This window comes from Nyctereutes procyonoides, unplaced genomic scaffold (genome assembly GCF_905146905.1).
Source record: "Nyctereutes procyonoides isolate TBG_1078 unplaced genomic scaffold, NYPRO_anot_genome, whole genome shotgun sequence".
Taxonomy (NCBI): Eukaryota; Metazoa; Chordata; class Mammalia; order Carnivora; family Canidae; genus Nyctereutes; species Nyctereutes procyonoides.
Genome location: NW_026575052.1, coordinates 8,907,689 through 8,921,474, shown reverse-complemented (window position 1 = coordinate 8,921,474; position 13,786 = coordinate 8,907,689). Strand labels below are relative to the sequence as shown.

Genomic DNA, 13,786 nt, shown 5'->3' with positions numbered 1-13,786 from the left:
GACCAAGAGCAGGAAGCAGCCGGGAGGGGAGGATGGACATGGGCTTGGGAATCAGCCTCTCCCAAGTTTGAACCCCAGCCTTGCCTTTGTCTGGCTATGTGGCCTTGGGCACATTTACTGGCCTGTTTCCCCATATATGAATGGAGGTCATGGGTTGGGAGGGGAGCCAGCGAGGTGGTAACCTGGTACGTCCAGGGCCCAGACTCTGCAGACTCCCATGCAAACCTGGGGACAGTGTTACATAAACGAGGTGAAGACTGAGTTCTTGGAGCCCGGATGCACGGGAGCCATGCCTGGATCAGGGACCAGGAGCAGAGGGAGTCTCTGGGCCTTGGCCCCTGAATAGGAGCCAGCTGGTCTCCATGCCTTGCCTCCCTGATACAGAGGGGATGATCCCTACCAAGAGAAGGAGAAAGAACACAAAGATTTTGTGGTCCAAAAGGGGCTCCTTGAGGCTTGGGATGCCTTATTCTTCTTCTTCTTTTTTTTTTTTTTTTAAGATTTTATTCACTTATTTTATTCGAGGTGGGGAGTGGCAGAGGGAGGGAGAATCTCAGGCAGACTCAAACCACCCCTTGAGGTGTCTTATTCTTGTTCCTGTCCCACCCCCACTCCTCCTCACCTGTCCGCCCCCCCCTTAGAAGCCCTCACCGGGATCCCCTCAGCCCAGCAGACAAGCTGGCATTTTCAAAGGCCCGTCTCTCCCGACAAAGAGAGGACAACAAGGAAACAATTATGGAAAATAAAAATGGCACAAAAATTGTCGTTTCCAAAGTATAGGTTTCTGATCTGACACTGTGGCCTACATAAACGGTGTATTGATTTTTTAAACAAAAGAGAAATGAGAAGAAAGATGTATCACTTGAGGCACTGCTGGGCGGACTGCTAAGTGGCTGGTGGGGGACAGCCGTGAAGGGAGTGGCCCCGTGACCTGGCCCTGGCCCTGCCAGAGGCGCCCCGGGCACCAGGCTGGGTTCCCAGGCCCTTGCCTCTGCTCCCACTGTGTGTGTGTGTGTGTGTGTGTGTGTGTGTGTGTGTGTCTAGCCCTCCTTCCTCCCTCCCCGGCCCACCTCCCACATCCCTACTATGTGCCAGGTATGTATCAAAGTGGCCCCGGCCTCAGGGATGCTCACCCAGTGGGGCAGACGTGTCAGCCAGTTAGGGCAGGACAACTGGAGGACCACGTACTTTGACTTCACCAGGCAAACCGCCCGCCCACCCACAGCCCTGTCCTCCCCAAACTTCTGTGAAAACAACTTTGGTTCCAGAAAGCTGTTTTTTGTTTGCTTGCTTTGTACATAAATCTGCAGATGATTTTGTTTTACGGCCAGATTTGGCAACCTAGGCTCTCAAGAGACACTGGTTTGTGATCCAAGGCTCTGGAGGGCGCTGTGGAAACATGGAAACACAAATGGGAAAATCGAGGAAGGCTTCATGGGGGAGGTGATCTTTGTGTTGAACCCTGATAGATGAGTGTGTGCTATCCAGGTGGAGGGAGGATTAGTGTGTGTGTGTGTGTGTGTGTGTGTGTGGAGGGGGGGGCGCTCTGCAGGACGAAGAAACCACATGGCAAAGGCAGGAGGGTGTGGAATGGCCCCTTTCACGAACAAAGGAGCCAAGGTGGAGGTGGTCGTGGAATTGGGCTGCGGCCTCTGCTCTGGCAGCCCGCCTCAGTGGGTCGGTGCCTCTGTGAGCTCTGGGAGGCTTGTGGAAGCAACCTGAGATCCCAGCCAGGCCGGGGCAGGTTCTCCTTGGGTGTCAGTGGGCTCCGAGGCCAGGCTGGTGGTCTGCACAGGGAAGTTATACTTTTTTATCCTTTTTGAACTTGAACTGTCAACCCTTCTCGTGGTCACCCCCGTGAAAGTGCTGTGGCCAGTGTCGGGCCTCCCGGTGCTCCCACAAGGATCGTAGCAGCTGGGCCCACGAGTCAGGAACCTGGCAGTGGAAGCCTGATGGTTTGTGGGCAGCAGTGGTTTTCGTTGAGCTCCTGGGGGCTCCCAGAGTTTGTCAGTTATTTGGGGGGCATCAGGCACCTGGGGGACAGATTCTTACTCTCTCACTGGCTCATGCCCATCTCATTCATTGGCTTACTCTGCTCTTCATCACTCATTGACCCACTACCCGTTTATTCATTCGTTCACCTAAACTAACTCATTAATATTCGGCACAAATTCATTGCACGTCTGTTCTTGGTCTTCATGGTGCTTACCTGAGCCCAAACCCCTCCTGTGACAGGTGCTTCCAAAATTCAACATAGGTCAACATGGATCTGGGAATTCAAACACTCCCGTTTACCCGTGAGCCTGGATGACTTTAATGATGGCAGCACCTCTCACCCAAACAAATGACAGCGGGTGGCCTAATGGGGACCCGTTGCAGCTTTTAATCATACTCTCCCAAGTGGCCACAGGACACCGAGCATCTCACCATTGGCACCAGACTTTACTGAGCACCACCTAGATGCTCTGTCTAAATCTAGAGCCTGCAGATGGCTGTGGCAGGTGCACAACTGAGGATGAAGGGGCCCGTTTTTTTGAGAACTTGGCAATGAGAAGCCTGAGCCTTGCATATTTATCAGTTTATTTATTTATTTATTTATTTCTATATCTCCTTGCCTTTCCCAAGACTTGGGGGGAAAAAAAAAACCAAACCATTGACAGTATTGGTGTTGGTGAAGGTCTCAAAGCAGTGACTCCTGAAGGAGCTCAGAGGAGGGAGAGAACTTGGTGCAGGGTGTCAGGGCGGGCTCCCTGGAGGAGAGTGGATCAGGTGGAGAGAACGGCCTGAGCACAGCGGGTCTTGCAGGGAAGCTGAGGAGGGGCAGGGCGGCCCCGGGGCCGGAGAGTGGGCCTGACTGCCCTAGTCAGGAAAGAGCAGGAAGCCAGAGAAGACGCTGTCGGAGCCTTCGGTGCCCACCATGCCGTTGTAGTCATTGACCGCCAGCCACACCTGTTCACCCATCTGCAGCCGCAGCAGCACACCGCCCGAGCTGACCTGCTTGCTGTTGGACAGGTGGTCACAGAAGGTGGTCACCCTGGTACCACTTCGGTACAGATGCACGCACAGGTTGGATGTCAGCGACGTGTGGTACACAAAGTAGTAGAGACCCGGGACTTTGCAGGTGAACTTGCCAGTGCTGGTGTCATAATCCCCCTGCGGGTTGGTGATGACTGTGTTGAACTTGACCAGGTTGTTGGCCAGGGGGTACTCGGCTGTCTGCCGTGTGACGGTGAACACAGACTGGTGCTTCTGCTTGTATCTGCCCTCCTCGCCCGGCTCCCCAGGGGGTCCCACAGGGCCGGGAACCCCTGGGATCCCAGGGGTTCCCATGGGGCCGTTTTTCCCAGGATAGCCAGGTGTGCCGGGTTCTCCCTTCTGACCCTTGGGTCCTCGTGTTCCAGGGATAGCTGGGATTCCTGGGGAGAGAGCAGGTGGGAAGGAAATGATGGGGCAGGGGACAGGGACCCTGGGGGTGTCCTCCAGGGGACATCACAACAGAGTTTAGCCTCTGGAACTTCCTTCCCCAGATGGACCAACACCCCCAGGGGCAGTGTGCAGGGAGTTAGAGGGGTTGGAGTCCTGCCAACCCCGTGGACTTGCCCTCTGACCGTGACTGAGGTCTGTTGGCCTCAGTCTCACATTTATGATGGAGAGGGGAGGCCTAGCCAGCATCAGGAGGTGTCTCAGAGGGCTTGTCAGAGGCCAAGACTATCAGCCCATGGACAGCACATGGCCTCAGAGAGCTTCCATTTGGTCTGCACAGCAGGTTTCAAACTTTTATGTCGAGCCCAACATTAACCAATTCAAACCTCACCTGAAAGGTCTGCTTCTTTAGTGCTTGTCGACAAGAATCAGAAGACTGTCAGAGGCCCGTTTCCAGGAGAGCTGCCGAAACTTTTACCTTAGGCCCCATTAACTTGCATTGGCCCCTTCAAGAACCTTTGCCTAATTTTATACTTATAATTTTTTCAACTTCTTATGCTGAAATAATTATAGATTCACAGGAAGTTGCAAAAAAAAAGGGGGGGGGACAAGAAGACCCCATGGACCCTTTACCTAGTCTCCCCGGGTGGTGCATCTCACATAACTACAGTGCGATATCCAAACTGGAAAATTGACCTTTGGATAATCCACAGAACTCCTCTCTTACGCGCCACCCATTTGTGGATGCGTATCGTTCAAACACAATTCCGTAGCACGTGTGGATTTGTGTAACCACAAAGGCGCCCTGGACTCCAGCGCTTACCCTCTTCCCTGCAATCACATATGTACCTATAATTTTGTATTATGTTTTTAAAGAGGGCCCTCAACACTTCATGAGCTTCAGAGCCCCACAAAACTCGTGTCTGTCCCTGAGATGGAACCAGCCCAGACCAGCTTAGCCACGGGAGCCACTGGATGGAGCCAAACAGAAATGCCCCAGTAAGGGGGTTGCTCTCTCCAGCGCCCCTGGCCCCATTCAGCCCACTGGAGCCCCTTATGACATCTGGGCTGGTTCAACTTCTCTCATGGTACAGATGAGGAAACTGAGGCCAGAGACTCACTCAAGGCCAAGCAGCCAGTAGGAAATGGAGTCAGGATTGAAAGTCAAGTCTGGCTGAGTCCCAGTCAGAGCGTGGGATTCTTGTGACAGCCCCGATTATGTGAGACTCTGTGAGGTTTTCCTCCCCTCATCCAAACTGTACTCATCTTTTAGGGCCTGGCTCTAGTCTCCTCTTCCCGGAGGTCCTCTCTGGGTGACTCTGCGAGCCCCCAGGGCCCCTTCCTCCTCTGACTTCCTTAGGGCTGGGTGTCTGTGCAGACCTCTTTGTGACAGATCCTCTCTGGCTTTGTGAGCCCTTTTAAGTCCTGGAGTTAGGACAGAGGATCAGGATCCAACAGACCTAGGCCAGAGCTTTGTGACTCCGGGCAGGTGACCTCCCCTCCCCTCTCTGAACCTCTGCTTGCCTGATTGAGGAAAGGATGTAATAGAACAGATCCCAGAGAGTTCCTGGGAGCTTGGAGTGGGGAGTGCATGTGCGGAGCACCTCGCAGGAAGTGCTCCGTACGGTCAGCTCCTGGTGATGCTGTCAGTGGTGCAGGGTCATGTCTCATCCTTTGGGTCATCTTCCAGCAACTACTGGGACGGGGAGGACCTGCCATGGGGAGGGGCCTCAGAGGCATTGGAAGGTAGTGGCCAAAGGCATGGCCTTTGGAGATGGACAGGAGCCCACTGGACTTTGGGCAAGTTGCTCAATCTCTCTTAACCTCCGCCGTGACATTTATAAAATGGCAGTAAAGCATTTTTTGAGAGGATTTTGGCCTCAGTTTTCTCACTTGTAAAACAGAGTTAACAATTTTATCTACTCCATAAGGTAAACACATGCTGAGCGTTTGGAACCATGCCTGGCATATAGTAGGAGCCATCAGCCACCCTGGGCCGGGAGATGGCCAGAGGCAGCTTTGTAGTCTGAATTCTTGAAGGGGCCTCATTTGGCTCGCTCTGAATTAGAGAATTCCTTCTGGAATGTTGACAACATTCCATTTTACTGCCAGGAGGGAAGAGGACAGTGGGGAAATTCCTAAGGACATTCCTCGCCACTGGCCTGCCCCCCCTGCACCCCACCCCCGCCCCTGTCGCCCCCCCCCCCGTCACCTCTGCCCAGCCTCACCCGTCTCACCCCCCCACCCCCGCTGGCTCCAGACATGCACCTGCATCCCAGATATGCACCTTCTGATGGAAAAGGCGCCCCAGACTCCAGCGCTTGCCCAGCTCCCGTGCCCCCTCATGTCCTCGGCCCCCTTTGCTCATGCTAGGGCTTGCCTATCAATCTACAATCCTGACTCCTCACGCCCCATGCCCCCAGCTACCCAGGATCCTAGGGAGGGAGGTGGGCACAGATCGGATTTTTTAAAAAATGATGATAACAACTATAATATACGCATAGCCCCACCCACCCGAGACCTACCACGCGCCTGGTGCTGTCTTACATTTCAGCTTGGTTAGCCATCCCCGCACCCCTGGGCGGCAGGGAGTACCATCTCCCATTCTACAGATGAGGAGACTGAGGCGCTCCACACAGGGAAGTGGTAGGGCTGGGATTCGAACCCCGGCCATCTGTGCAATGTGGACATTCACTGCGGGGGGCCCCTCCCCCCCCAGGGGTCCATGTTGCACAGCGAGTGGTGCAGGGGCTGTAACAGGAGAGCACAGCGCTTTAGAGTTTGTCAAAGGTCTGCAGGGTCATCTCCTGCGATCCTCCCTGCCACCTCCTGGGACAGGCGTTCTTGTTTTCTCCCTTTGGTCAGATGAGAAACTGAGGCACAAAATTGGGGAACAGGGAGGACCGAGTCCTGGGCTCGGAGCAGAGATGGGCTCTACCTGCCAGGAAAGCTGGACTCTGCTCTGGGAGCAGGTGCGACATGAGGGAGTGTGTCTTGGCCACAAGTAACTGTCCCCCTCCCCGCAGGTTAGCCCCGGGTAGACAGACCCTTTGCCCGCTGCCCCCAGGCAGGCCTTCGGTGACCCCCACCCCCAGCAGGCCGGCAGACTCACCTGGCTCACCCTTGGGCCCCGGCAGCCCATCGTGCCCATCCTTCCCCGGGGCCCCTGGCAGGCCCGGCATCCCGGGGATCCCGTAGCAGCCTGTGCTGGCCTGGCCCCCCAGTGGCAGCGCCAGCAGGAGCAGCAGCAGGTTCAGGCCAAGGTGGGGCCAGGAGCTGGGCCCCGTGTCCATCCTGGGGAAGGATCTGGGCAGGGAGAGAGCTGATTTGGCCCACCCAGCCGCTCACCCACCCTCCCCATCCTTGCTCCCAGCCCTCAGGAGCCCACCTCCCCTCCCTGGGCACCTTGGCCCTTGGGGCCTGCTAGCAGGACGGATGGAGGATGGGGCCTCTTGAGCCCAGGCCCTCCCTCAGCTCAGCAGCGATGCAGACCCCGCTTCCTCTTGCAAACCAACTCACCCCCATGGGCGTACTTGGGGGCAGTGCCATTTGCCCTCACCGGGGGGGGGGGGCTGGCCTCACCTGGGGTGGCAGGATTCTGGTCTGGTCACAGAGGTGTCCTGGAATCTGCTTCCCCTCTCTCGGGCAGGAGGACACCGTGTCAGAGTAGACCCAGCAAGGAGGGCCCGGAGCAGGCTGGGCGGCCTCCTCCCCTCGGCTCCCCCTGCCCCCAATCCCACATCCCCTTTCCCATAATTTTTCCTGACTCAATACTTTCTTTTTGGGTACTGAGCCAGGCTGACCGCAGCGATGCCCCTGTGTTCCCCAGCCCGGCGTCATGAGTGTCTGAAATGAGGAAATGTCCACTGCCCCGGATCCGCTGAAGGGAGCGTGTGTGTCCAGGTCAGCCCGTCCTCATCGCTGGCCTTTACTATGCCTGAGACTCAGCTGTTTTACAATGTCCCCAGGAGGAAGTTACAAGCCCCCCTTTACAGATGAGGAAACAAGCTCAGGAAGGGAAAGTCCTTACCAAAAGTCACATAGAAAATGGTTTCTTGGGGTCCAAAGCCTTGCTCTGACCTCCCTTGTTTTTGTTTTTTTTTCCTCAGAGAACTGATGTTTATTTTTTATTATATTTATTTATTTTTTATTGGTGTTCAACTTGCCAACATGTAGATCTGACCTCCCTTGTTTAGTAGTCCCCAGAAACAAGCCCCACGTGCACATGTCAAGTGGCAGGCCTTATTCTAGAATCTTCCATTTGCGTCTCCCATTTGTTACACTTGGGGGTGGACACCCAGGATGGGCAAGCCTGGACGGCAGGCAGCCTGCTGTGGTGGACAGACTCTGGCCATGGAGTCAGTGGTCTCGGATCTCCTTCCAGCCCTGGCTCTTGCTTGCTCAGAGGCCCTTAGCAAACCCGTGGCTCCTCTGGGCCTCAATCTTCCCATCTGCATACTGGGCGGTGAGGGAGGCCCAGGGGTTGCATGCCGGTGCCTCTTCCTTTGCTGGATGATCCCAGCCTCCCTGCCGGCACTGCCTCCCTCGCCCCCATCTCCGGCGCCCCTGCATCTGGCCTTGGAGCCTGTGGCGGCTGGTGCCGGGTTGCCGGTTGGGACCAGGCTGGCAGAGCTGAGAGAGACAGCTCTCCTCTCTTCCTCTCCTCTGATATTGAGGGTTCCAGCCCTGACCCCACACCTGCCACCTGTGTCACTCAGGGAGAGGCCTCCGACCTTTCTGAGCATCAGTTCCTCCTCTGTAAGTGTGGGATTCTAAGAGCTCCCATGCAGGGCAGTGGCAAGGACCCAGTGTGTGGTGCAGGCTCAGTGCTTGGCTGGGTGCCAGGCACGAGCAGGAGTTCACAGCTCTGTTCTTGCCCCAGGAAGTGACTCTTGGGACCTCAATTTCCCCATCTGTCCCTCCACCCCACAGCTCAGAGCTGTAGAATGTGGGATGAGAGCAAGGACGTGAATGTACTTGGCCAGGGGAGTCCCCAACAAGTGGAGGGCTGGGAGAAGCAGAACCAGTAGGCACAGCATCGGTGGGGGGCCCCAGCGAGGTGGCACCTGGGGTCCCCATCTTCCGTTCTCCCCTTCTTTGCGCCTGGGTCTGTCTTGTCCAGCAGGTGGCAGCCTCGGCCCATGCTCAGCCCACCCTGCCCCAGCAGCCAGGCCCAGGCGGCCGGCCTGCCCAGTCCCCTTCTCCTCTGAGCCCGGCCAGTGACTTGCCACAGGGAGGGGGGTGCTGTGGGTGCCCATGGGTGGAATTTAGGATAAGGAACAGCCCTGCACTCACGTTTCTCCAGCCTGGTCTCTCCCACCACTTATGGGACCTGCGCTCCTGACACCTCTGAGTCCCATTGCAATGAAAGGAGCTCTTCTCCACTTTGGGTTCAGCCAGAGCTGGTTCAAATCTAGGTCCTGCCACTTTCTGACCATGTGACTTTGGGTAGGGAGCTCCTTTCTCTGGGCCTCAGCTCCGAGGGATTGCTGCGATTCATGCATCAATGGCCAGGAAATGTCCAGCACGTCGTGTGTGCTCAAAGATCTGTTTCTCTTCCTGGTCCACGGGAGTGTGTGTTCTGGGTGGGGAGGCAGAGAGCTGGGGCAGAGGGGAGGCCAAAGGAGGCCGAGGGGTCCGAGGAGAGGTCACTCTCTTCTTCCCACCCCCAGAGGCTGTTGGTGGGGCAGGGCAGGGCAGCCCCAGGAGAGGGGCTTGGGTGTATGTGCGAGGCCTGGGTGGGGAGGTATGGGCTTGTGAGGACTCCCAGGCTGCTCGCATGTCAGTTTGTGGGTGAGAGAGACAGTGCCTGTGGCTCGGAGGATGGCCCAGTGGGAGCAGGAGCGTGGGAGCGTCCTCATGTGAGAGAACCGGGGCACATCTAAGGCACACGCAGGTTGGAGGGTGAGGAAGACGTACACCTGCGTGTCAGGGGTGGGACACATGTCTCAAGGTGGGTGTCTGTGAATGTGCTTCTGCCTGTTTATGAGGGGCACTTGGGTATCTGAGGCAGGGCGTGCATGGGTATGACTGCATGTATAACCCAAGAACGTCTGTGGGTTTGGAGGTGTAACCAGTGTGCGTGTCCGGGGGTGTGCACAGTGTGTCTAAGGGAGTGGGTTGGGTGTGTGCTCAGGGAGGGCATCACTGTGCCCGTGTTTCAGTGGGGAGCGGGCAGGTCTGAGTCTGGGACTGTGGGTCCACGTGCATCTCGAGGGAGACGGGTGTGCGGTGTGGTGTGCAGGTGTGGGTGTGCATGGCACAGAGCACATATGACTTCCTTTGGGAAAAGGCACGGGCGTTAGACGTCCTCAGGACTGAACTCCCGGCCTCCTTATCGTCATCATATTCGGAGGGCGTGGCAGGGCTTCTTGCTTCTGAGCAGCTCTGCACAGGCTCAGTGGGACCCCGGGGATGCACCATGAGCACCCCAGACCTGAGTCCCAGCTGGGGAGGGATGCCCAGCCCAGGAGGGATGCGGCCCCAGCCTCCACGCCTGCCCGGGGGGAAGCGCAGGGCTGGACTTGGGAAACCTAGCTTTGTGGAGGTCTGCTGGCTGCCCTTGGGCCAACTGCTCCCCCTCTCTGAGTCTTGCCCATGTCTTTCTGGTTCAGGGTGGGAAAGCAGGTGTCAGGTGTCAGGCACGTGGCTGCGGAGGCTGGCGAGGGTCGCAGTTAAACACACAGGCTCGGGTACCAGTAAGATCTGGATTCGAATCCCAGCTCCTCCTCTAAAACGCTGACCTTGGGCTCCTTATGTCCACCCCCATGCTCCAGCCTGCTTCGTTGTCCGTAAAGCAGGGTCACGCTACCCACCTCACCCCCCAGCTGTGCTGCTTACACGAAATACAATAATAGCTCAAACTTACACAGCCCTTACCACGAATCAGGCACTGCTCTGAGTTTCCATGTATTAAGTCACTCGATCCTCCCCACAACCCTCTGAAGTAAGTGCTGTTGTTATTCCCACTTTACAGAAGAGGAAACTGAGTTCACTGAAGTTACAGGATACACACACGGTTGGACAACTGGTAAGTGCTGGTCCTAGGGCTTGAACCCAGGCCGATGAGGTTCCCAGGACCTGCCAAGTACATGTGGCAAAACACAAAATACAGGCCTGCCCCGTAAGCACTCAGTAACTGTCATTCTTAAGCTCCCTCCCAGTGCCCAGCGTAGCCACAGAACCTCAGGCTCGGCAGACGTGGATTCGGGTATTTATTCTAAGAAATCCATCTTCTTACATGTGCGGTGGGCAGCAGGCTCTAGGGCTCCGGTAGCCAGCCCCCTCCCTTCAGGCAGCTAAAGCGACAGCACCCCCAGAGCGGACCATAGAAACCAGAGAGGTGGAGTGAGTGGGCCAGAGTCACACAGCAGGAAGCACGAGAGGCCAGGCCGGGCGGGGTCCGTCGCTGGCTCAGAGGGATGGGAAGATGAGGAAGCCACTGAAGATGCTATCGGCCTCAGGACCCTGGTAAATGCGGCCCTTGATGGGGTCTTTCTCAATCCAGACCTGGTCTCCCTGCTGTAGCTGGAGAGCCACGCCCCCGGACACCACCTGGAAGATCCCCTTGCTGTTGGTGTCGCAGAAGCCCAGGGAGCGCCGGATCTGGCCCCTCCCGGAGGACACGATGGACAGGCAGATGTCCCACTTGGACACCACCTGGAAAGTGAAGTAGTAGTAGCCGGGCACGGCGCAGATGAACCGGCCCGAGTGGTTCTGGTACGGGCCCTCCTGGTTGGTGATGACCGTGTCGAAGATGACCACGTTGCCACCCATGGGTGGGTTGCGCCTTATGGCTGAGAAGGCCGGTCGCGGCTGGTCCTTGATGTTTCCGGGGTTGCCCTTGGGGCCTCTCCGTCCTGGCATGCCAGGGAGCCCCATGAGGCCGCTGGGCCCAGGGAAGCCCATGTTGCCAGGGTTTCCAGGGGGCCCAGGATCCCCCTGGTCCCCTTTAAGGCCCCGGATGCCCGTCCGCATGCCAGGAGCCCCTGTGGGGAGAGAGGTCAGATCTGGAGGGGGAGTCCAGCGTCCACCAGTCCCAGGGAGATGGTGGGACCCTCGGCTGCTGTGGGCGAGGGGATGGGGGGGTGTCTGGCCCTTCGAGGTTGACGGTGGGACCTCGGGCAAGTGCTTCAACCTCTGAGCCTCAGCTTCCTTATCTCCAAAGTGGAGCCAGGTGGGAAGAGGTACTTGGGGAGCTGCCAGGTTCTGGCAAAAGCAGGACGCTGGCTCCTCCGTTGTGTCCCTGCCCATAGCCGTGCACTCCACGCCCCGCCAGGCCACTGCCCTTGACTTCCTCAGGCTCAGGACTCCATGGCAGGTGTCTGGATGCCAACTATGGCAAACATCCATGTGGATCTTTCTGGTCTGCCACGGGCTAGGGGGCCCACGGGGACTGACACTTTCCTTTTCCACTCTGAGCACGTCCTCCTTCCTCTTCTTTCACCCCCAACTTTTTTTTTTCTAGAATGTGACTTTCTGAAGCTGGAAGGGGTTGGGAATGGGGAAGCAGGGACAGAGGCGGGTGGGGGAGCTGGAGGGAAGCAAAGAGGACGGTTGCCATGAATTGATCCTTTCTATGTGCCAGGTGGGATATTTTTTTTTATTTTACGGATGATGAAACCGAGGCTCAGAGAGGGCCGCTAATTTGCTCGAGGTCACGCAGCAAGGTAAGGTGCCTGGGTCTAGGGGCTAGGACCCGTATTCATTCTGGTGACTGAACAACAGCCCAGGACTGTGCGCTACTCCAAGACCTTTCACCTTGGTCGCTTTCAGTGGCCGGTGCTCCAGAGCAGGAAGGCGAGGCCAAAGAAAGAGGACTCAGGCAGGAAGGAGGAGACGGAGAGGCCTGGCAGTCCAGGGAGGTGCCCAGCCAGGAGCCTGGGTTCCCCTCAGCCCCTGGGATGGAGTGCGGAGCGTAGGGGCTTCCCTCGGGGGCCCAGGTGGATTCTTGCTCCTTGGCACCAGCCGCCCCAAGCCTCCACCCTGAGCCCAGGCCCTGCCAGGGGATGAGGGGCTGGGGTCCGGAGGGAGGTGCTTACCTGGCTCCCCTTGCTCCCCCTTGAGGCCTGGCCGTCCGGGTCGGCCGGGTGTCCCTGCAGCCCCATCCCTCCCGTCTGGGGCTCGGCACACGTCCTGGGTCACAGCAGATTGGAGGGAGGTGGCCAGCACGCAGAGCGCCAGCCAGCCCCAGGGGGCCTCCATGATGCCACTGCGGAGACACGGGTCAGGGCCAGACCTCACACACGCACACACGCCCATCTCGGACGACGATGCACATACACACCCTCGAGGGCCTCGGACCCAGCTCCAGCGACCCCACACATAGATGAAGAACGGGGAATTTGCCCGCATAGATACCCACACCCCACTGAGCACACCCGTGTAGCTACACACTTAGACACACACAAACTTAGCCTCTGATCCCACACCTACGCTACACAATGAGCAAACTCAAAATCCACTAGGCACTCCCCGATGCACAAACTGACACCCAAATAGACTCCCTCTCTCACTCACCCAGACACACATTCATAGACTCCTACAGATGATCAATTCCATTGAACAAATATTTATTGAGCGCCTACTCCTTATTTAATTAACACTCCCTCGCCCAGATGGCAGAGCTGTGCGTACACGGAGGAATTCACGGCCCCCTGACACAACACACGTGCTCACTCCCCTACACACACGGCCCCTTTCAGCTCCCACTGGACCTGCTATGGGACCCCTCTGCTGGTTCTGACACTCCCAGCCTCTCCCCAGCTTCTCGGTTTGGGGGGCGGGCACGAAGCCCAGGAGCTCTGGTTAGAGCTGATGGCTCTATGTCACCACCTCCCACCATCTCCCAAACCCGAGGAGTGAAGAAGGTGTCCCCATTCACTTATCCGGAGTCCTGGATCAGCGCCCCCCACCACCTCCCCGCGACCCCCCCCCCCGCCTTGGCCCAGGACCAGCTGGTGGTGGTCTCTCTCCCCTACCTTCCTTGTCCAGCCCCCCAGGCCAGCTCCCCTGGCCCCCTCCCCGTCAGGCGCGGGCCTCACCTGCCTCAGCTGGCCGTCAATTCAATGGACCGCTTCTGTCCTCCACCCAGGGACCCCTGTGGGACACCCCAGCAGGGGTGGTGCCTGCCTGGCCACGGCCAAGTTTCACATCCCTTCCTACTTCCTCTTCTCCTTCCCTGGGCCTGCCCCCGGCATTGCCCCAGGGGCCAGAGGCAACCGGGGACATTTTGAGCAGACATCAGCAAGACTGGGACACCGGAGTCCTACCGGTCACCGGTCAGCCGGCCAGGCCAGCAGCACGCAGCTCGCATGCAGCTGGTGTGGGGGCAAGGACAGCGAGGCAGGAGCTGCGGGGACAG

At 57.6% G+C, this 13,786-nt stretch overlaps 2 protein-coding genes across 2 annotated transcripts; both read right to left on the bottom strand.

The window, feature by feature from the left end:
• Positions 1-2,568: 2,568 nt before the first annotated feature.
• Positions 2,569-7,129, bottom strand: C1QC (complement C1q C chain). Its single transcript, XM_055332060.1, has 3 exons — positions 7,006-7,129; positions 6,536-6,729; positions 2,569-3,416 (listed from the first exon to the last, which is right to left on the bottom strand). Exons 2-3 carry the CDS (start codon positions 6,714-6,716, stop codon positions 2,860-2,862), a joined length of 738 nt encoding a protein of 245 aa, XP_055188035.1. The 5' UTR covers positions 6,717-6,729; positions 7,006-7,129; the 3' UTR covers positions 2,569-2,859.
• Positions 7,130-10,620: 3,491 nt separating this feature from the next.
• Positions 10,621-13,577, bottom strand: C1QA (complement C1q A chain). Its single transcript, XM_055332081.1, has 3 exons — positions 13,467-13,577; positions 12,465-12,634; positions 10,621-11,411 (listed from the first exon to the last, which is right to left on the bottom strand). Exons 2-3 carry the CDS (start codon positions 12,625-12,627, stop codon positions 10,837-10,839), a joined length of 738 nt encoding a protein of 245 aa, XP_055188056.1. The 5' UTR covers positions 12,628-12,634; positions 13,467-13,577; the 3' UTR covers positions 10,621-10,836.
• Between the last annotated feature and the right edge of the window lie 209 nt (positions 13,578-13,786).